The 21,787-nt window shown below is 48.2% G+C and overlaps 3 protein-coding genes across 10 annotated transcripts in view; 2 read left to right on the top strand and 1 right to left on the bottom strand.

Annotated features, from left to right (window-relative positions):
- mdn1 (midasin AAA ATPase 1) overlaps window positions 1-16,906 on the top strand; it is a 46,091-nt gene extending 29,185 nt beyond the window's left edge. For 2 of the 3 annotated variants that reach the window (XM_035423330.1, XM_035423327.1), the window contains exons 66-102: window positions 267-505; window positions 789-884; window positions 1,082-1,176; window positions 1,422-1,546; window positions 1,766-1,921; window positions 2,041-2,150; window positions 2,382-2,455; window positions 2,562-2,745; window positions 3,047-3,200; window positions 3,335-3,481; window positions 3,756-3,882; window positions 4,280-4,385; window positions 4,739-4,854; window positions 4,952-5,362; window positions 5,846-6,078; window positions 6,351-6,494; window positions 6,602-6,777; window positions 7,270-7,431; window positions 7,779-7,916; window positions 8,243-8,378; window positions 8,492-8,670; window positions 8,767-8,907; window positions 9,245-9,380; window positions 9,584-9,906; window positions 10,143-10,301; window positions 10,664-10,765; window positions 10,855-11,053; window positions 11,603-11,776; window positions 12,083-12,249; window positions 12,502-12,591; window positions 13,028-13,143; window positions 13,697-13,871; window positions 14,190-14,263; window positions 14,362-14,476; window positions 14,711-14,777; window positions 15,223-15,365; window positions 15,721-16,906. In XM_035423330.1, coding sequence (XP_035279221.1) covers window positions 267-505; window positions 789-884; window positions 1,082-1,176; window positions 1,422-1,546; window positions 1,766-1,921; window positions 2,041-2,150; window positions 2,382-2,455; window positions 2,562-2,745; window positions 3,047-3,200; window positions 3,335-3,481; window positions 3,756-3,882; window positions 4,280-4,385; window positions 4,739-4,854; window positions 4,952-5,362; window positions 5,846-6,078; window positions 6,351-6,494; window positions 6,602-6,777; window positions 7,270-7,431; window positions 7,779-7,916; window positions 8,243-8,378; window positions 8,492-8,670; window positions 8,767-8,907; window positions 9,245-9,380; window positions 9,584-9,906; window positions 10,143-10,301; window positions 10,664-10,765; window positions 10,855-11,053; window positions 11,603-11,776; window positions 12,083-12,249; window positions 12,502-12,591; window positions 13,028-13,143; window positions 13,697-13,871; window positions 14,190-14,263; window positions 14,362-14,476; window positions 14,711-14,777; window positions 15,223-15,365; window positions 15,721-15,906 — 5,675 coding nt within the window. In that variant the 3' untranslated portion in view covers window positions 15,907-16,906. The remainder of the gene's footprint in view (window positions 1-266; window positions 506-788; window positions 885-1,081; window positions 1,177-1,421; window positions 1,547-1,765; window positions 1,922-2,040; window positions 2,151-2,381; window positions 2,456-2,561; window positions 2,746-3,046; window positions 3,201-3,334; window positions 3,482-3,755; window positions 3,883-4,279; window positions 4,386-4,738; window positions 4,855-4,951; window positions 5,363-5,845; window positions 6,079-6,350; window positions 6,495-6,601; window positions 6,778-7,269; window positions 7,432-7,778; window positions 7,917-8,242; window positions 8,379-8,491; window positions 8,671-8,766; window positions 8,908-9,244; window positions 9,381-9,583; window positions 9,907-10,142; window positions 10,302-10,663; window positions 10,766-10,854; window positions 11,054-11,602; window positions 11,777-12,082; window positions 12,250-12,501; window positions 12,592-13,027; window positions 13,144-13,696; window positions 13,872-14,189; window positions 14,264-14,361; window positions 14,477-14,710; window positions 14,778-15,222; window positions 15,366-15,720) is intronic. The other variant, XM_035423328.1, reaches the window with a different exon arrangement.
- Window positions 16,907-17,080: 174 nt separating this feature from the next.
- Window positions 17,081-18,572, top strand: lyrm2 (LYR motif containing 2). Its single transcript, XM_035423998.1, has 3 exons — window positions 17,081-17,228; window positions 17,670-17,810; window positions 18,121-18,572. Exons 1-3 carry the CDS (start codon window positions 17,184-17,186, stop codon window positions 18,199-18,201), a joined length of 267 nt encoding a protein of 88 aa, XP_035279889.1. The 5' UTR covers window positions 17,081-17,183; the 3' UTR covers window positions 18,202-18,572.
- The window catches only part of ankrd6b (ankyrin repeat domain 6b), a 37,617-nt gene continuing 34,319 nt past the window's right edge, over window positions 18,490-21,787 (bottom strand). For 4 of the 6 annotated variants that reach the window (XM_035423994.1, XM_035423995.1, XM_035423996.1 and 1 more), the window contains 2 exons: window positions 21,201-21,480; window positions 18,490-20,823 (listed from right to left, as the gene is read on the bottom strand). In XM_035423994.1, the coding sequence (XP_035279885.1) occupies window positions 20,192-20,823; window positions 21,201-21,480 (912 nt within the window). In that variant the 3' untranslated portion in view covers window positions 18,490-20,191. The remainder of the gene's footprint in view (window positions 20,824-21,200; window positions 21,481-21,787) is intronic. The other 2 variants (XM_035423997.1, XM_035423993.1) reach the window with 1 other exon arrangement.

Raw genomic sequence — 21,787 nt, 5'->3', positions numbered from 1 at the left:
TAAGTTTTCCCCTGTTACAATGATAGCTCTTTTATTTGAGTAATTGAGGCGATGTGAAGGACTATAAAATTTACTTTATTAGTGTAATTGGGCCTTTATCCAGGCTCAATTACTCTAGTGTGGATTATGGCAGCTGTAAAGGGAAGGTTACAGTGGGGTAATGAACCTCTCTTTGCCTTTTTCAGATCTGGGGTTGTAAATGCTAATGCCACCTAAATGCTAACTAAAACATTGACTCTGTGAGCGTTACCCCCTCTTCCCCTCAGATTCGGAGATGGACCAGCAGCTGGCGGGCACCCAGCTCTTCCTCAGTACCCTGCTGCAGAACACGGTTCGGGGCGGGGGGGCCCCGGACGCCCCGCGCCTGCAGAGCGACGGGCCCTACGACTTCTACCAGAACCCCAACATGAGCGAGGCCCGGCAGTGCTTGCCCGTCCTGGAGCAGCTGGGCGTGGCCGTGAGGCGGAGGCTGGAGGAGTGGCCTGATCACCCCGCCCTCACGCAGGTAAGAGAGGGCAGACGACGCACGACTCCTAGGGGATGGCCCTCCGGCTGACAAACAGAGTACTGAATGATCGGATTATTGAGCGCATAGACACTGGAGTAATAGGTGGCTGTTCATTATTTTGGTTGGTGTGTTATAAATTATGCATGCTTCATTCAGTGTTAAGCAGTTAAGCAGCAGGGAGTGCTAAGTAGTTGCAGATTGAGGAGTGTGTCTACCTGCTCTCTCACACATGTGCCTCACTGTGTGTGTGGGTGTGTGTTTGTGCGTGTGTGTGTTCCAGCTCACCGTGGTGATGGAGCGAATTCTGGCCTTCGGTCTCTCCAGCCCTCTGGCCAAGTTCCTCAACGGCTTGGAGATCCTTTTGAGCAAAGCACAGGTGAGGCCCACCTGTCCCTCTGCCACCACCCACCCTTCCCCCCTCGCCCACAGTTCTCACACACAGAGCCCTCTCTGTGTCACTCCTCCCCTAAACGGCTCCTTCTCTGGCCCGTCCACCACCTATCCCATCACCCCACACGCCCCCGACCTCCCCGTCTGAAGCATACCTCTGACACTGCTGTTCCGCTGCCTCAGGACTGGGAAAGCAACGCCAGCCGCTCCGTGTCTCTGAGGAAGGAGCTCGAACCCGTCACCCAGCTCATCATCCAGTGGCGCAAGCTGGAGCTCAAGTAAGAGCCACGACTGATTCTACCAAATCTCAATCTTTCCAAATATCAATATTTTCTTATTTCCCATTAATACTATATGACTGGAACATACATTCCAAAACAGATGACAACTAGCCGTATTAAGGGATTCATTGAACAGCGTGTGGCAAAGCGTCTGAGTGACTACACTCTCGTTGAGGTATTCCTAAGGTAAGCACTCCTACTAATTGTTTACATTGCTAATTGATTTGCCCTCTCTCTTGCAGCTGTTGGTCCAGCAGTCTGGACAATGTCCTGAAGCACCACACGGACAAGTCTATTAAACACTGGTTCTCCATCTACCAGCTGATTGAGAGACACCTGCAGGAGCACAACCCAGACACCATGACAGGCAATCTCCTCTTGTTTTACTATTCATATAACTGTGGAATGTCCTGGCCTAGCACTCCTAGAGAAACCTGATAACCCACGCAACATTGTTTTCTTTTTTAAATAAATGATTTTTTAAAATACAAATGAATTTGTTCATTTTAAGCACTTTGGGCAAACTTCAGCTGCTGCCAACCATGCTTTGAGCTGCATGTGTGACCGCGATGTCTGTGCTCTCCAGCAGAGGGCGATGTGGAGGACCTACCTCTGTCCTCCGTGTCCTCTACACTACAGGCCTTCATGGAGGGCTCCACCCTGGGAGAATTCCCCACCCGTCTGACCATGCTGCTCACATTCCACTGCCACCTGCTGCTGGCTCCCACAGCGGAAGGACGAGGTTGGCACCGACATCACTTCCTGTCTATCACCGCACAATAACACGCTTCCATGAAGTCTATCCTGCATGCGTTTTCTGAAGCATATTGAAGTTCTAAGGGGTTTTTTCTCCTTGTACAGCCTCTCTCTGCAGCCTCCTGTGGAATTTGTACAAGTACTACTCTCAGTTCTCAGAGAGCGTTCAGACTAAAATCACCCAGCTTCGACAGCCCATTGAGAAAGAACTCAAGGTAGGGGATCTTCAGCAGGGCGTTGAGTTTGCTGATGGACACGATTGCCTTTCTCCATTTCTTGAATTTTATATTTGCACATTTAAGTTGTATTTGTGAATATAATTCAGATTCACTCCCAAGAGTAGTTGTAACGTTCCTCTAAAAAAGCTGTTTGGAAGTAAATCACCGTCAGTCCCTCAGTCGTAGTGCTGGTGTAACTGGCTTGGTTAACTTTGTGTCTTTTTGCAGGACTTTGTGAAAATCTCTCGCTGGAACGATGTCAGTTTCTGGTCCATAAAGCAGTCCGTTGAAAAGACCCACAGGTGAGTTGACCTCAGGAAAACCAGTACGAGCATATCGACAACAAGTAAGCAAAAATGACTTACTCATAATGAGTAACTGTTCCACGTGTGCTCCTGACCCTTTCAGAACCCTCTTTAAGTTTGTGAAGAAGTTTGAGGCAGCCCTGAGCACCCCCTGTGCCCCTGCTCTGGTGGAGCAGGGCAGCAATGCCAGCCTGGACAGCGTGGATCCCCGCCCGGAGGAGACGCCTCTCCATAGAGTGCACCGTGCGCTGCAGAGCGCCCTCCCAGGGAGGGGCAGAGATCTGCAGGTATAGTCCTCACATAGGAAAATGCTAAAGGCTAAAGGCTAAGGAAGAACTGGTTCACTAGGATCACTGAAGGGAAATATTTTTGTAACTTTAAATTACCTGATTTAGCATGCTTCGCACTGACTTGCTACCGAGCCTTGATCTGATTTGTGAAGATGATCAAAGAAACTGAAACAGTAATTTGATAACTTGCTGAAGAAGCATAAAAGAGAGGTTTGTTTCCTTGCTCGAAGGTCCCCTCTAGGCAGTGCTTTGATAATGTTGGTGTGTGTGTGTGTGTGTTTCTGTGTATGTATGTCAGGTGGACGACCAACAGGAGGTCCCATCAGGGTTGGAGCCCTTGTCCCTGCAGGGCCGTCTGTCCTTCCTCACCAGGAGGATGAGGAAGATGTGTGTGCAACTGGTGAAGAAGGGCCCACTGCCTGAACTGTCTGAGGATCTGGACGAGTTCACTTGTAAGAAACAAGAGCTCTTTTTATTCCAGTTGGGAATTCCTGGATACATAATGAATGAATAATATGTTGTGTGGGAAACCTACGCACAAACTGCAATCAAAGAGTTCTAACTTGTTCTCATTTTTTTCCCCAAGCTGAAATCATCAAAAATGTTCAGGAACTCCAGAGCCTCACCATCAACCAATCAGCAGAGAAGGAGAAGCAGAAGTCAGAGGTCAAGCACATCCTCCAGCAGAAGCAGCGTGCCCTCTCTGACCTCTTCAAGATGCTCGCCCAGATCGGTGAGTTTTGGTAAAAAATCTTCACCGGTGCATGAACACTGCACTTCAGGAATCTGAATCTCATTGTCACAGTTCATCAGTTCATTCCTCTAATGACTGTGTGCTGGAGCACTTTCAAGAGTATTGGAACATGTAGAAAAGGGCTGGCTTTGGGGAAATTTCCAAAGAACCGTGTGCCTGTGGTGTGGATCTTATTACATGGCACTACACTCGATTGGTCGTGTCACTTCAGCACATAGGGGCTGTATGACAGTGATGTGGTGTTCCTGTACAGGTCTCTCGTACCGTAAAGGCCTGACCTGGATCCGAACGGCCGACCCCGAGGAGACGCTGTGTCTGCAACCGCTGGACCTGACCACCGCCCTGTCTGCGGTCCGAACCGAGGACGGGACAGAATCCGCGTAAGGGACAATCACTGTCTGACATAATCTATTTAACCCTAACTCTAATGTATCCAAATGATAGGCAGAGTTTGCGTGAGTATAGAATTTATTCATGTGGTTCCAGTAGTGCTTTTACCATTTTTCATTCTGGACAGTTATAAAAACATCATTAAAAAAATCATACTGTTTGAATATTTTTTAATATTTTTGGGCAATTGCCTAGATTTAAAAAATAAATAAATCTGTATGTAGGCTGTGATTGAAATGAAATTGACAGTATAACTAATCATCTGATTAATAATTAATTGTATGCATATCCTTTAAACATCATTGGAGAAACAGTTAGAGATTCGGCACTAATCCGATTGGAGTGGGAACCCCGGTTTAAAGTGCGTGTGCGTTCCCGTGGTTACAGGCTGTTTTCCGAAATGGCGGCGGCGTGGGACGGGTGTCAGAAGTACTTCTACAGGTCCTGGGCCCGGCGGTCAGCTCTGCAGACCGCACTCCAGACCGCTGCCAAGGTGACCGTTTGTACAATAAGCATGTGTGTTGTGTGACTGCATTCGATCCTGTGTTTGTGTGCGGTAGAACATGGTTGGGGCATAGTTAATTGTAGTTCTGTGTTGTATTCTCAGGTGCCTGCGTGTGGTAGAGTGCGATATTTCTGGGAGGATAGGTCTCTGTGTGTGTCACATTGTAAGAGTGAGGTGACCGTGTGTATTGTAGTCTCTAGGACTGTTTTTTATTGATATCTTTAGAAATCTGTGTTGTGTGCACTAGTCAGTACTGTGTGTGAGTGTCAGTACTCTGTGTGTCAGTACTGTGTGTTAGTGTCAGTACTCTGTGTGTCAGTACTGTGTGTTTTGTGTTTCAGGAGGTGGGCCTGGGGAACGTGGAGCGCTGTAGAGGCTTCTCCTCCCACCTCTTCAAGCTGCTGCTGAGACAGAGGAGGCACCTGGCCAAGCTCACAGAGCAGTGGGTCCAGCTCAGGTACGGCACTACCCCCCACTTCCATACACTCAGAGGGGAACTCTGTGCCCCCAGAGGCTGCCTAACACCACACCGTCTCTGCATTACCCCAAAACAGGAGGCTGATCCGCTGCATACAGGACGTTCAGTCCCACCTGGGTGGAGCCGGGGAGGGCGTGGCCACCCTGCCTCCCCAGGAGGCCCTGCTGGGCTGGACGGACAGGGCGGGGACGCTGGTCACCCAGTGCGCCGAGGCCCTGGAGCAGCTGTCCTGGGTGCTGCGGTGCCGTCCTGAGGGGGACGTCCCAGCCGAGGGGGCGGAGCGAGCGGAGGGGGCGGAGCCCACGCTCAGACACCCCACCCCCCTGGACCCGCAGTGCCAGCCGGCCGCGTGCCGGACGAGGTGGGGAGACCCGGGCTGGGCCCAGCTGACCCAGAGGGTGGCGGCGACGCTGACCCAAACCCAGGCCCTGAAGACGGAGCTGGACGGCCTCACGGCCATGTCTGGCCAGAAGACCCTGCAGACCTGGTGAGCCAATGGCCTGCATCACAAAGAATTAGCTTCAGCAATTTAGCATTGCTAATTCTCTTTAGAAAATCCCACCTACAAAATAATTGTTTTGTATTGATTTTGATAAATAATATATAGCACTTTTTGTGCCTTTCAGCTCAAGATGTTTAGCATTGATAAAGCTCGAAACAAAAGCCAGGAGAAGAGTTAAAATTGCAATTATAACAACTAGACTGAAAGGTTAAATAAAATTTAATTGCTTACATTGCAGTACAATACTTAGATTTAGCCAGTTGATACACGTTGAGATTAAAACTGTCCAGGAAGCCAGCATATAGAAGTGTAAAACACTCTAAATTAATATACGGCAATATATCAGGTAATGGATCAGTACTGCTACACACAACATGCAATCCAGTCTGTTGTCTAAAGTACAGAGATCGGACCTTGATTTTATTTTCTGTCTTGAACCCGGCCCTTCCCCCCCCCCCTCCTCTGCAGGACCCACTTCCGGGCGTGCAGCTCTGTCCTGGACCGGCTGGGCGCAGTCTCCGCCCTGATGCTGGAGGTAGAGCGCTTCTTCACCCCTCCCGCGCTGGCGGGGGCAGCAGGCGGCCACGCCCAGCCCGCCCTGGTCCGCAGCCTCCGGTACGTCCGGGGCGAGGTGGAGGCCAGCCTGGCGGAGTTCGGCACCTGGAAGAGAGAGACGCTCTCTCTGAGCCATGCCCGCAAAGGTGAGGGGGAGGGGCCACACGCACAGGGACTTACACACGCCCCTTACTGCAAGTTCATTCAAAAGGGCTGACTATGACGCAGCAGCATGTGGACCAGGCCATAGCAAACTGCTCGCTATCTGTTCCACATTGGAAGATATTTGGCCTGTATCCTGATTCAAGTCTTCATAAATATTCAAGTGTTCATAAATATATTGAAGCATACAACTTTACGAGTTAAGAAAAGAAAACACTCACAAAAATGTAAAAAAAAATTCTATTCCTCCTCTCAGATTTACCTAAGGACTTCTCCTCCGAGTTCTCTGCTCAGCTGGACAAGACGATCAACAGCGTGCTCTGTGCAGTACAGAGCCTGGTGAAGAGGAGGGACGGGCCCGAGGAGGAAGAGCAGGAGCAGTCAGCAGAGTCTAAGCCGGGTAAGGAACGCATTAGCGACAGGGTCGTGACTGTACTGGAGCCCGTGCCTCTCTTTCTGCATATCCACCGTTTGTGAACCCGCTCTCGTGTCTGACCCCTGCCATAGGGAGCCAGGAGGAGCCTGAGGACCTGCTGAAGACTGGTCACCTGACCAAGCTGCTGGAGGAGGAGCTGGGCGCGGAGGTGTCGTCGCTCTCTCTGCAGGAGGTCAGCGGGTCGCTGGAGCAGCTGCTGGAGAGTCTCCGAGCGCAGAGGGAGACCTGCTCCCCTCAGCAGATCCAGGTACAACATGGCAACCCGCCATCACCAGACTGTCAGAAGGGCCAGTGGAGGCTGTATGTATGTGTTTGCATCCAGGCAATGAACAGTAATGATCAGGGTCACAGGTTCATCAGGGTCACAGCTGATAGTAGTAGTCAAAACATTACAATACAGGCATTTAGCAGACGCTCTTACACAACTTTTACATAGCATTTACACTGCATCCATTTATACAGCTGGATATATACTGAAGCAATGCAGGTTAAGTACCTTGCACAAGGGTACAACCCATTATACTACACTGCTGCCCACAAAATCTCTGTTCCTAGATAAGAGACATAATACCAATAATAAATTTATTCAGTTAAACATGTGACATTGTCCTTATGTTACCATGACGGCATTGTCCTTTTATTATCCTGATGTCCTGACATTTGGCGCGATTGTTATTATTTGACGTTGCCCTGAGGACGTGACTCCGCCCATCACACGTGTCCTGTTCCCTCCCTGCAGGAGCTGGGTGGGGCCTGCCGGTCCCTGGTGCGTCTGCAGCCCATGCTGGGCGTGTACTCTGAGCTGGTGCGCTACTATGTGGCCGTGTCCCTGGGGGCCCACAGGAGCACGGGGAAGATGCTGTCTGTCCTGGCCAGCGTCTTCACAGAGCTGGCGCAGAAGGTAGGGCACTGCTGCCATCACCTCACACTGCTTCACTCTGATAAGCCCTGTTTACTGCAGCTAGTCAATCACAAGTGGAGAAGGACAGTGAAGTGATTTGGTGAGGGGTTGACATCATTCAGCATTCTCCTTTTTGTGGTTACTGGAAGCCCAAGACATATTTTTTGATTTTTTCAGTTTTCTTTATTTGGATATCCTATGGTTACAGCTTTTAAAATATTATTCCTCATCTTGTGAGTCTTCACAGTGTTGCTGTTTTCACAGGAAGTGACATCCCAGCCTCTGCTGTTTTTGTGGCACATACAACATTCCCCTGACACTCTCCCACGTCCTGTTTCCTGTTCCAGGGCTTCTGTCTGCCTCAGGAGCTCATGGAGGGCGGCGACGGCGAGGGCGCCACGCAGTTCCATGACTACGAGGGCGGCGGAATCGGAGAGGGCGAGGGGAGCAAAGACGTCAGCGACAAGATCGAGAACGAAGAGCAGGTGGGGCCCAATGGACGCTCAGAACGAGGCCTACGGGTTGACACAATGCGCTCCCATTTTCCTGCAGGCCGTGACCTAGTCCAGTGACGCTGGAGACTATATTACTTTACATTACAGTCACTATTTGTTTAGCAGATGCCTTTATTTAGCATGACTGACACAGCTTAGATTTGTACATGGGATCCACTATCCAGTTTTACAGTTGTCTTCCCCAAGAGTACGGTTGCAGTATCCTATTTCGGATTAGAGCCTGCAGGTGGAGGTAGGTCCCTAACCCTCATACTGCCTTTCCTGTATCTGAGCTTCTGATCTACGGTCTCTCCCAGGTGGAGGACACCTTCCAGGAAGGGCAGGAGAAGAAGGAGGAGGAGGAGGACAAGAGAGACGTCAAAGAGGAGGACAACGCCATCGAGATGTCGGAGGACTTTGACGGGAAGATGCACGACGGGGACAGGGAGCCCGGTTGGTCCATTTCTTAGTTCCATGAAAACCCCTCAACCAATGACGGTTTACAGTTTCTGATTTACATGCGTAGACTGGCGTTATTTGTTAAAGCCACTTCTGCACATTCACAGGGGAGGACGATGAGGAAGAATCCGACAAAGAGGATGAGGAGCTAGACAAGAAGATGGGCGACCTGGGCGAGGGTCAGACCGACAAGCTGGACGAGAGATTGTGGGGGGACGAAGACGACGAGGACAACGACCTCGAAGGCAGCGACAAGGAGGAGGAGTCGGGCCAAGGAATGGATGAGGTAAACCTATCTGAACTGGAGTTAATTTCCTTAAGGTCCTAGAAATTGAGAAAAGGGGACACTGTGAGAATTCATAATGCGGTGGATGGTTTTCAGGGGGAGTCGGAGCTGGTGGCCAAGGACGACAATCTGGGCGCAGGAGACCCCAACAAAGACGACAAGAAGAGGCAGAATAAAGACGAAGAGCAGGAAGAGGCCGAGGAGGGGAAGGAGAAGATCAACGAGCAGCTCGATGAGGTGCTGAGCTTTGTGCCCAAAACTGGGTTTGATATGCTGCATTAAGCATGTATGATATGGGGAAGGTGCTTCAGTAGAGTTACTGTTACTGTTACTGTTTTAGACCTCATTAACCGATGGAAGCAGGAGCCATATTTAAAAAGTATTTTTTTCTAAACACTTATATAATTTTCTAAGCTGCTTTGGATAAGAGCTTGAACTAAGTGATTGTAGTGTTATGTAATATGATATTAATTTCTTATTATAATTAGAAATGTTTAACTGAATTGTATCTGCAGGTGTGTGTTTGTGCAACAGGAACAATGGTGTGGTTAACTGCTGTGTTTTTGCCGTTTAGCGAGAGTTCGATGAGAACGAGGTGGACCCCTACCACGGCCAGCAGGACAAGAAGCCCGACCCTGAGGCAATAGACCTGCCGGAGGAACTCAAACTGGACCAGGAGGACGAGCAGGCCGGGGAAGAGGAAGGAGAGGGTGAGGGAAAATGGAGAAAGAGGGATGATTAGGAACGAGGAGGAGATTTGGGGTGGGTGGCTGAAAGGTAATGAGGCTGGAGGAAGATGATGATGATTATGAACATTTTGGTAGGCATTTATAAAAAATGTGCTGTGCATTTCAAAATATACTGTGAACGTAAGTTGCCTAATGGTAATTTTCTTCTTGGCTTGGTGCCCCAGAGGAAAATCCATTCGACATAGGGGAGAAGGCCATGGAGGTGGAGGACAAAGATGGAGGCGAAAAGGAGGGAGAGGAGGAGGGGGTGGAGGAGGTGGGAGAGGACCAGCAGGACGGCCAAGGTGAAGAACAGGACCCGGAGAAGGAGAAAGACGAGGAGGATGGAGGAGAACAGGAGGAGAAGGAGAACAACCAGCTAGAAACCGAAGACACAGCTGACAAAGACGAGCCCATGGAGGGCGAACAGGATGAACAGGACCAGGGTCACGAGGCTGGAAAAGAAGAAGACAGAGCCATTCCAACAGAGGAAGGCCTGCAGCCCAAGGTCTGTCCTGTTCTCATGCTACAACCACTAATACCGCCCACTGAGAAGAAATTAAAGCACACTTACTACTCAAAGACAAAATCATTCCAGTGTTCATGTTGGCTTTCTTCTCACTCTTAAATCGGTAGAACAGCACCTGTTAAAATCCTGAGACGGTTCCACCACTTTTCATCTGTGGAATCAATGAGTCCACATAAAGGTTTAATGCAGATCCCATTTCGCTGGTCTTCCTCCAGGAGGAGGATGAGGAAGGGGCGGGAGAGGACGAAGATCAGCCGGAGCCAATGGAGAGGAAGGAGCACGGTACGGACGGTCAGACGGGGGAGGAGAACATGCAGAGCGACACCGCCGTGGAGCTGGCTGGGTCCGCCTCAGAGAGAGACCAGGCTAAGGAGGTAGCGCCACTCTCCACACATGCCCCATCTCTCCCTCAGTGACACACTGTATTAGCATACAGAACTTAGCACGGATGCACTGAAGCTGGTGCTCTGGTTGCATTCTCTATAATGCACATGATATAGACACACTTTTTGTATTTGTATTTTAGTTTGTATTCCAGGTGCACTCCTCAGTAACGTAGTATGGTATGGATGCTTCTAGATGATATTCTCTGGTGTGTGTGTTTGTATGTAATGACGATGTAGCTACGTTAGTATGGTACTCTTGGTGTGATTCTCAGTGTTGTTGCTGTACTGAATTGGTATTGTTGGTCATGCTTTGGGCATCTTAGATAAGCTTTGTGTTTTGTGCCATTCAGGAGCATGGGAGCGGGGCAGCAGATGCCAGCCAATCAGAAGGGCACGAGTCTAAGCTGATGGCCCGAGTCTCCCTGCCGAGGCAGAGCCAGGGCAAGACGCAGGTAAGAGCCATCGCCGGTTACCACGGGAACGGCGCGAGCCACCAGGCCGCGAGCCGACGTGCGCTCACTCTCCGCCCCGGTCTTTTCAGAGCTTCAAGCGGAAGCCCGGCCAGGCGGACAACGAGCGGTCGACGGGCGACCGGAACGAGCGCGTCAGCAAGCGGCTGCGCACGGTGGAGAGCGGGGAGGACCGGCGGCAGGACCGCGACCAGGCCGACGCCCGGCAGGAGTCCGACCTGTACGAGCACATCAGGGAGGGGGATCAGGCCTACGACGCCCAGACATACGGTGAGCCCCAAAAAACGAGCCTCTGAGCAGGACCGTGGGCTCACGGGACCAGCCCAGCACTGCAGAATCTAGAACATTCTGGAATATGAGCCTAAATGGGCCTAAATATGACCTTTTCTTCTCCTCCACTTTCTTATATTTTTAATCTGTTAAAAGGCAAACTGTTAAACAGATGATTTTGGATTTATGGGACCAGCACTTCCCTTACTGGGTCTGGATATTTGTGCTGTGCTGTGCTGCGCTGTACTGTGCTATGCTGAGCTGTGCTCATTTTGTTCTTTATAAAATTGCTTGTCACAATTTTGTGCAATCATCACCAAAAATAGATGACTTGGGGAGACTTTGTGGCGCAGTGCGTAGGTACTGTACTGTACTGACTTAGGTACTGTACTGTGATTCCATCTCTTTCTCTGCTTTCCTCATCTGAATGCAAAAAAATACACAAGGGGAGAAAGCTAGTCTCCTTAACCACAAATAAATGAATAAACATGGATGACTGGCACAACATGGTGTGAGCATGTGCTGAGCTCCAGTATCGTCTGCTGACAGACGCTGCCAGTGCGGACCAACAGAAGGCTGCAGGGGCCCAGCAGGACGAAGATCAAGAGGAGGATGATGACGACATTGCTATGGACGCACAGGACGAAGAAGAGGACCTTGAGGCTGTGGACGCCAAGGAGCTGAAGCCAGAGCAGTTGGACTCCGCTAAATCCAAACAGAAAGGTAACCCATCATTAGAAAACCCAAACATTCAGAAATGCACCCCTATGCACGTGTGAGTGAGTTTTGGGCAGAGGTGGAAAATCCAGGGGTCAGAAAGTCAAAGTCCTGCCATGTGTTTCTTCCACCCATGAACCCGTTTGACCTCCTGGTTGAAGACTTGTGCAAATTAGTATATCCAAGTGATTGAAAGAAAATACTGAGGAGGACTTTTACTTTCTGAACTCTGAATTTTCCACCTATAATTTTGGGTGCAGAGTACTTGAGTGCGTATGTGCATACAGCGATTTCACAAACTTAATTTCCCAGGCCTGGAGAGAACAGAGCTGGAGCCTCAGAGACTGGGGGATGAAGATGAAGATGAGGACGAGGAGGAGAGGTCAGTGGGCAGGCGGGATAAGGGAGAAGATCGTCCTGAGAGGAGCTGGGAGTCCACCGTCCACACGGTACCTGAGCTGCTGATGGACACGCAGCAGGTAACCTTCCTGTGACTCTTCACACGCTGGACACCATGTCCTAAACTCTGAAACCTTTACCTGTCTACTGGTTCAATGAATAGGGGCTTAGAATGCCTGTCCTGATAGCATAATCTTTCGATATCAGTACTAAGGACTTTTAAAGGGGTATAAAACTTTTCTCCATTACCTCGGTGCTCAGCACCCTGGTGATGGATGGTGGGTGATGGATGGTGAGTCATTGGTCCTTCAGCTCGCTGTCCTCTGTTTCAGCCTCTGCCCAGAGACCCAGAGGAGCTGAGGAAGGAGCTGGAGCTGCAGCTGGAGGCCTGGCAGAGACAGACTCCCGGGGGACAGGAGGAGGTAAACCGCAACGTCATGGCAACACCAGCTTACTGCACAGGTGCTGGTAGTCAGTGTTAAAGAGCATTCAAACAGTCCTGAAGTAGCTGTTTATCAACTAACAGGCTTTGGATGCCATTCAAAATTTCACTGGGAAAAACTGTCACCAACCTACCCAGAAATGGAGGCTAATTGGACAGTTAGCCTAGCTAAAGGTGCAATCTGTGGATACAACACTATTTAATGCTCCCTAGATACATTATAGCTGCACCACAGACGATGTTTTGACCATTTCTCTTTTTATGAGCCATTTCCTCCTTGTACTGACTTTGGATGTGCGTATCACATGCGCTAATACAAAGAGTGTGAGAGCCCCACCAGCCTCCAGAGTGCATGTGATAGGCTGTGAGCCTCGCAGGACCGCTCCCTCTGTCTGACCTCTGACCTCTGACCCCAGGAGAGCGCAGCGGCCGCCATGTGGCAGCAGTACCAGCTGCTGACCTCGCCCCTGTCCCAGCAGCTGTGCGAGCAGCTCCGCCTCATCCTGGAGCCCACCCGGGCCTCCAAGCTCAAGTGAGCCCCGCCTTTCCCGCGAACTGCACACAGGATTCATACTGTTCACATGAGTGTATACGCTTTGGATTTACAAGTCCCTGAAATGTTACATAGATCAGTAGATCAGAATTCAGGGGATTCATACTGTTCACATGAGTGTCTACACTTTGGATTTCCAAGTCCCTGAATGTTACATAGATCAATAGCTCTTTCTTTCTATCACTCTTATTTAAGCTATATCCGTTCTATTCCAGTGTTGATAAATACTAAGGACATTGTGCCAAATTATCTCATATAATTCACTTTAGATGTGGTTGAGCCTGATCAGCTTTGGACTGAATATCTCTTGTGTTACCGTTATTGATTTTACTGCTGCTTGCGGTTGTCCTTTGCACTTGGTGTTGGTGGTTTGTTATTTGCAGCTGGTGTTGTTTTCCATAATGGCTTCGTTGGGGAAAAAAAGCATCTCCCAAAAGAATAAATGACACGTTGATTTGGTCAGTGGTGTGCCGCACGTCCGGTGATTATGTGGGGCCATGGCCGGGGTCATATATTTCCCGCGTCCCCACAGGGGCGACTTCCGCACCGGGAAGAGGCTGAACATGCGCAAGGTCATTCCCTACATCGCCAGCCAGTTCCGCAAGGACAAGATCTGGCTGAGGAGAACCAAACCCAGCAAGCGGGACTACCAGATCTGCCTGGCCGTGGATGACTCGTCCAGTATGATTGACAACCATTCAAAACAGGTATTTAACCTTTTTGACTTCAGTTTGGGACATGCCTATGAAGGACAAGTGTGAAAAATAGTGAAAATGCTGCCTTCAAATGGAAGACTGTCCCATAGGTCTTTGCGAATAAAACTGGGCAGTTAATATCTACAAACTAAGTGTTTGTAGATATTAACTGAATTGATCAAACACATGAACTGTTCAATGAAGTCAGAAATGCAGGGCTGGAGAACCCTGCTATATGGTGTTACACTGCATCCTGGATGGGATCCAATCAACTTGTGAAGTCAGTGGAGACAACTAATCTGCCTTATTTCTGTCTCTTGTGTGGAACAGATGGCTTTTGAGTCCCTGTCCGTCATCGTCAACGCTCTCACTCTTCTGGAGGTGGGGCAGGTGTCCGTGTGCAGGTGAGTGCCAAAGGACGGGAATCTCTAGGTGTCGTGGAAATGCAGGTAACAAATCAGTGAGCGAGCTAACAAAAGGGGGCGGGGCTTCTTTCCACCAGCTTTGGAGAGACTGTGCAGCTGCTACACCCCTTCCATCAGCAGTTCAATGACCAATCAGGAGCCAGAATACTGAGGCTGTGTCAGTTCCAGCAGAAGAAAACCAGAATAGCTCAGGTAATACTTTCTTTTCTTTTATGACCTGTTTTTTCATGTTTTTCATGTAACATTTCACAATTTCTACAAGTCTCAATATTTGTGTTCATATGACATTGTATAACAAGCAAGAGACACAGCATTCTGGTTGGGTGTCTAGTTCCTTGACTCCTCCTCTTCAAAACCATCTTAAAGGGCAGCACCTGTAATATTCAAGCCTTAACCCCAACTCTTTTGTGTCTTCTTCTCTTGCAGTTTTTGGAGAGCTCAGCCAACATGTTCGTTGCAGCTCGGCATCAGTCCTACGGCTCCAGCAGTTCAGGTGAGATGTGGGAAGGGTGAGGTGCTCTACGTCTAACTATAAAAGAATACAGTGAACAGGTCCCCTTGGCTCTACAGTGAACCAGCGTAGCGGAACTGCACACAAACTGTATTGTGTCTTACGGTGTTTACTCATGGGATCCGTGCCCTCCTTGTACCACCGATGCCCAACAAACAGGCCTTTTGGAGTTTCTGCGAGAGGTCAGGGAGTCGAAAGCTGAGGGAACAGTACCCCATTGAAAGCCAGTGGGGTTTGTGAATGGGGCGAAAGTAAAAAACTCCCTCTTTATAGCGTTGAAGCAGGAACCATAGAGTTCAGCGGGTATCAGGTCTCAGTCCCCCAGGCTCCTCGGCCTCCCCCCGCTGGCTGTCACCTGACGCGCGGGCTGGGAGAGCCGTCGGACGTCTGCGAAACCCGACCCCCCTTCTCTTTCTCCCGTCCGCAGAAACGGCGCAGCTGCTGCTCGTCGTGTCCGACGGGAGGGGGCTGTTCCTGGAGGGCAAGGAGCGCGTGACGGCCGCGGTGCAGGCGGCCCGACGCGCCAACGTCTTCGTCATCTTCGTGGTGCTCGACAACCCCAACTCAAGGGTGAGAACGCACAGGATAGAACATTGACCTGATATCGAACTTAGCATCGTTCATTGTATTGTTTTTTTTTTTTTTTTTCTTTCATTAAACTTCAGCGAATGAATTTGTGAATCATTGCATTTATATAGCACTTTTCCAGATGGTCAAAGTGCTTTACAGTGATGTGGTGGAACTCACCTCAACCACTACCAATGTATAGCACCCAACTAGGTGATCCACGGCAGCCATTTTGCGCCAGAACGCTTACCACACGTCAGCTGAGGTGGAGAGGGAGAAACATTGCGATTGTTTGCCACAGTTTCCCACACCGATAACCATACTATTCACACGGCTCATATTATATATTGTGCTACAGGACTCCATCCTGGACATCAAAGTGCCCATATTCAAGGGACCGGGAGAGATGCCAGAGATCCGCTCCTACATGGAGGAGTTTCCCTTCCCCTTCTACATCATCCTGCGGGACGTCAACACGCTTCCCGAAACCCTGAGCGACGCCCTGAGGCAGTGGTTCGAGCTCGTCACGGCGACGGACCAGTAGGACCGAAACGGGACCGCACAGGACTGAAACGGAACCGCACAGGACCGCACAACGTCACTCTGCTGCTAAGCCCTCCGGACAACGGAGGCTTCCGGAAAAGACCGGCCTCTCACTGTACATGTGCCTTTTTTCTTTCTAGCGTTTTATTAGTCATCGCAATTTGATAGCGACTTCCCGCGTCCTCCTCGTCTTCGAGAAGACGCGTTTCGTGTACGGTGTTTAAAAAAAAAGAAAGGAAGGAAAGAGGAAATAAATAAATAAACTGAAACTTGCATGTCTGAGCAGAGTGAAAAATGTGATCCGTTAAATGTGATGTCATCTCATCTCAGGGCTGGAAAGCAGCCCTGTGAGATCGGAACTGTTTGAATACCTCCTCCCCTGCAGTATTTCGTACATATTAGCAATCTTTTTAAAATGTAAAGTAGCTATTATGTTATGTACACATCCCATCTAAAGGTGAACTTAGATTACCTGCCAATAGAAGGATTTCCTGTTGTCGTTCAATTCAATTTTTTGCACAGCTATTTGCTGATATGACCCTTTTACCATGTTTGTGTGGCAAAGTTGCATGTTGCTATGGTCTTGATCCATTTAAACAGATTCAAAAAACGTGCCTTGAATAAAAGTGACGACTCATCATTTTCTGTAATCTGAAATTCTTAGCCCGATCAAAATTTTTTTTTTTTTGCATCGCTTATTTTGCCATGGAAAAAAATCAATATTTGCTGGACATTGAAGGCAATACCAAATAGACAAGTAAACATTAACAGGTCCCTATTGGAAGTCACACATGTATGATTCTCAGTATTGTTGGTTATTATTTTTAGAAAGTTGGATTGTCTGATGAGTTTTGTATTGTGAATACATGAATGGCTGTAACTTGCATTGGTAAAAGGATAGATAAGCATGGTAATTTGTTTCAAACACCTTTATGAAATGTACCCATGAATCCTGATGAAATGTAGATAAATGTTAAGAATAAAATCATTTTTGAATAGTGTTCTCGGAGTGCTGTCTTAATTGTTCCCAATCGAATCATAGCCCCAGGTTAAATTGGTCTGTTGCTAACCCTGTGCCGAAAAGTCGAAGCAAATTGCGCATGTCCACTTTTCCACCCCACTCCACAAGAGGGCGGTGTACCATTGTTAGTATGTGTGATGTTTAATATGTGACGCCAGTGAACTCTGTGACACAAGGTTAAATGATAGAGCTAGCAGACACGTTAAGTATTCTGTTGGGTAGGCTATCTAACGTTAGCTAGCTAATGCTATTTTTGGATGGCCTCCTCAAGGATACCCCCTGTAACATTAAGTCTCAAACAGGTAATTTAAACAGTACATTATTTATTTTAGTCAATGAAATGGGATACTTTAACTCAGTACAGCTAACTTAGCTTTATACCACTGGTAACCAACCCTGTTCCTGGAGATCTATCGTCCTGTAGGTTTTGATTTCAACTCTAATTCAACTAATTTTGTGTATCTGATTATACTAATACGCAGCTCAGTGAGATCTCTCGCTGTTGAATGAGTTGTGTTTTGTTAGGGCTGGAGTGAAATCCTACGGGATGTTAGATCTCCAGGTACAGGGTTGGCTACCACTGCTTTAGGTTGTATCGTTAGCTCCCTAGTTGACGAAAGACATGAGCTGACCAAATCGCTGGCAGGGATAAGTTATGTCGGATGTATCAGTAAGTTCGCTAGCTACCATTTTACTAGACGGCTAACATAGCTAAGCTAATATAATGTATACAATGATTTCAGTTTCTGCAGCGGCAGAAAGTGTTGGGACTGTACAGAACCATGCTGAGGACCATACGACAAGTGCCACACGAGCAAGATCGCAAATACCTGAGGGACTGGGCAAGAGAGGAGTTCAAGAGAAATAAAGGAGCCACAGATCAGGTATCATTATCTTAGGTACTTTCGCTTTACACAGAACGGCTAATGTTAGCGAAACAAAATACAAGGTCCTCTCTGTTGATGACTGCTTCTATAAATAATTGTAACGTTAATTGGTGGCAGTATTGCCATCTTCAGTGCGTTAGAATTAATTCAGATTGGAAAATATTAATTCAGGCTTGCACCAGCGTTTTTGTATCAGGATTTCGAGCATGCCATGTATCTACTACAGGTTACGAGTGACTTGTACGATGTGTACAGCTGTTATAGGTTTTCTGTGCGTTTGAATGTGGGGTTTTCTTAATGTCCACAGGATGCCATTCGCATGATGGTCACACAGGCAAACATGCACCTTCAGGATCTACAGAAATCTCTAGCGCTGGCCAGAAGCTAGCAACACTAACGGAGGGACTGAGAATCATCATCTCTTTTTGGGACTGGGGCCGTGTTGATGTCAAAATAACATTGAAGTTTTGGGACTCATTGGATTGGACTTTTCTTGCCCTGCATCCTAGACAAACTAGCATAACCCTTTAAGGGGTAAAACTTGTAGTTGAATGCACTTTAATTTACAAGCCTTTGTTGTTGCCTGTTCCTTATGGTAGCAAGCCTAGTTGTGTGCAGGACATGTTTTAGAAACTACGTAGGAAGTGAGAAAGGAGATTACAGCAAGTGAAACTGGTTGTTTCAAAATGCGTATTTTATTAAGACATCATGGGGTTATCTGTTTGTGGTTTTACACAATAAATTATACTTAATTTACAACCATGACCTGTTGTTTTCATACACAAAATGTTGACCATGTTGTGAGCTCAGCAAGCTTTTGACACAATATAAAGGTGAATCTGGTGATGAAAGCAGATGTTTAAAGGTGGCATCGTTTTGCCAAGAGATGTTTTAATGGCATGCCTATGTATTCTCAATTTTAGTCTCGCTAGTACTGTATATCAAATATTTTGAGAAATTTGGAGAATACAATTTAAAATATCTAATATTTTCATACAGAATGTGGATTCTTCATTGTGTAAACCATATGAATGACAGGTCTGTGTGCCAAATGAATTATATATGATAGTACAGCTATGGTCTTGTGGACATTTGCCACTGGAATGACAGCTTTACTGTAATGTTCTCCCTTTAAACTAACGTTCATGTAACATGGTTAAAACTTAAGTGGTAATGGCTGACTCTTACCTAATAGGCACTGCTCTGTATGAGATTGTGTGTGGTTGTATGCATTGACAGCTGGCAGAGACACTAACGTGGTTATTCGACACAGATCAATAATATAAAAGCAAACTGATGTTTTTTCCAGCCATTTATGCGTGCATCAGGATTTGCATCACCATGGCTAAATCGTATTTGTTAATATACACTGATAGTACACAGTTTCTAAAATTTCACCAAAAAAAAAAATCACAATATTGACACATAGCCAAAAGTAAGCCTTTAAATATTCTAAAACCTCTAGCAACATTGTCTTCTCACAAGTCCTTGGAGTCTCAAAGTTTAAAAAGGAGGCAATAATGTATAATTACTTCAGAAAAAGGCAGTGCATAGCTGTGAACATTATAAGTAATCTGGAAGTGTAGAAATGTTTTGAGAAAGTAACAGAATAAGGTACAAAAACATTAAATGAGGATGGATTTGGGCATTAACAGTGAAAGTGGCTGGTTGACCCTCGTGACAGTGAAACTTTCAGACATATTTCTTAACTGAGCAAACATTGCCAAAAACATTTTGGTGAATACACAGGGTAAAGGCCTGTCATAAAAAACAGTAATGTGAGGTGGAAGCAGGAGCTCCAGAGGAGGGAAAAATATGAAATGTTCTTTTGAATGTAATTACATGAGAATGGATTGTAATGGTCTTTTTTGCTTACAGTAGATGAACATCTTTTTTTATAATGCTCTGTTGCATACGTGATGACAGATATCTTGTTCTGATGGTGTAAACTAAACAGGAGTCCTCTGGCTAACTGGTTAACCAAGGATATCACTCCTGATTGTACTCTAGCTCATCCTGTAAACAGCTGCCCATTTGACCTCGCATATAACATATTTACACATACACATACTTCTGTACACAATCTGTACAAGCTTAAAAAACTGTTACAGAATAAGTTGTAATGGCAAGTAGACGGTGGGCTGGTATCACAAAGCAGGATTGCCGAGTTAGCTGGATAACTCCAGTGAGTAAAACCTGGAACAGCTCTTTTTTACTTCAGTCCATGTTCCAGATTTGAGAGGGTTCCAGTTTTTACTCTACTGAAAGAAAAACAGTAGTGTTTTTACCCTACTGAAGTAGTGTAGCTGCGAGCTAGTGTAGCTACTTCAGTGATCCTGCTTCGTGATACAGGCCCCAGCTTGTTAGCGCTGCCTGTGTTAGCTCTCCTCGTGCACACCGGTCCTGAGCAGCTGCAGCTGGGCCTCCAGGTAGCTGATCCGCTCCAGCAGCGCCGCCCGGTCCTGCTGGGCCTTCTGGTCCGCCTGCCACCGGGCCTCCTGGATCTTCCTCTCGTACCAGCGCTCCATCTGCGTGGAGACGGCCTCGAAGAAGTACTGCGTCACCTCCACCGCGTGCATGGCGTTCCGCTCCTGGGCGAAGGAGGGCTCCGCCGGCCGGTCCGCGAACACCTCCAGAGTGCGGGGGGCGCCCCCCTGCTGCCTGTCCCGCCTGCCCTTAGTCCTGCCCTGAGGCTGCTTTTTCTGGTGCCTGGCCCTGTCCCTCTCCCGACCGCGCTCGCGTTCGCGGTCTCTGTCCCGGTCGCGGTCGAGCCTGCCCCCGCAGCGCCTCTCCGTGGCGGGAGACAGGCTGCTGGCCCTGCTGGCTCTGCTTGTCCGACCCCGCCCCTGCCCCATCCCCGGGTCCAACAGGTCCATCCCCTGCAGTTCCTGGTCCAGGCTCCGGAGGTCAGCGAAGGCTTGCGCGCGGTCTTTGGGACGCACGACCAGTGGAGATGCCGGCAGGGACTTGGGAGGAGGGGTGGAGTGTTCTGGCACAATATGTCTGTCGTCTACATGGAAAACAACCCAACAAACAAGTGTAATGCACTGCGAAACAATATATGTAGTAATACATATGTAATACATTGCATATAATTAACATATTATAACGTACAGGAAGTTATCACATAGTACAAGAGTGCACCAAGGGCCATGTGGTGGGGCAGAATCTCATGAGAAAGGTGAACATGGACTGATTATGTCTTGTTTTAATCACAATCCAGATTGTGCCTAAGAGCATACATGACCTCACAATGACCTTGTTTGTGCGATTATGTAATATTTTACGTTAGTTACATAACACCGAAGGCGCACGGCCACAGACGGCTCTGCGTTTACGCACTCGCATGTGAAACGGTCCAGAATGGTGGTCGCGCGGCACGCCTACCTGGAGAGCTGTCCACCTGGACCACGAAGTAATGCTGGCCCGGGGCCTCCGCAGCAGGGGCCCCGTTGGCCGGGCCAGCGGGGGCCAGGGACGAGGCGCTCCCTGCGGAGAGAGGCGTGGGCAGCGCGGCCAGGCGCTCGAGGCTCCCCTCCGGGGCCACCTCGGTCCCATGCGGGGCCTGGCCTGGCTTGGGGTGCCGGCCGTCCCCGGTGAAACGCACCTCAATGTTTTGGATCTTGGACAAGCACCAGTTTTTCAGGTCGTTCACCACCGAGGCCTGCTTGAAGGACCAAGAAAGAGGGGAGAGGTTTAGCACCTAGCGGAACACAGAACAGCCTCAAATTGCACTCTTCCTACATGAATCATGAACATGAATTCAACAAAAATTTCAGTAGTGAAATCCTATGCTCTGTCTTTATAAATGTTACTCTGAATACCAATATAGTGTGCACAATGAATAATCTAGAGTATTCCTGTTACCAGACCTGGGTCAAATACATATTTGTTTTGAATTCAAATACTTTTCTACACTTTACTGATCTTGTCTAGTGTATTGGAACCAATGAAATACTCAATAGATCAATAGA

This window comes from Anguilla anguilla, chromosome 6, assembly GCF_013347855.1.
Source record: "Anguilla anguilla isolate fAngAng1 chromosome 6, fAngAng1.pri, whole genome shotgun sequence".
Lineage (NCBI taxonomy): Eukaryota > Metazoa > Chordata > Actinopteri > Anguilliformes > Anguillidae > Anguilla > Anguilla anguilla.
This window is presented reverse-complemented; position numbering and strand designations above follow the sequence as displayed.

Bases quoted from the DNA above. Each gene is read 5' to 3' on its own strand.
- lyrm2 (XM_035423998.1), top strand. From the start codon at position 17,184: ATGGCCTCCTCAAGGATACCCCCTGTAACATTAAGTCTCAAACAG. The intron at 17,229-17,669 runs GTAATTTAAACA...CAATGATTTCAG, and splicing joins TAACATTAAGTCTCAAACAG to TTTCTGCAGCGGCAGAAAGT. The intron at 17,811-18,120 runs GTATCATTATCT...TAATGTCCACAG, and splicing joins ATAAAGGAGCCACAGATCAG to GATGCCATTCGCATGATGGT.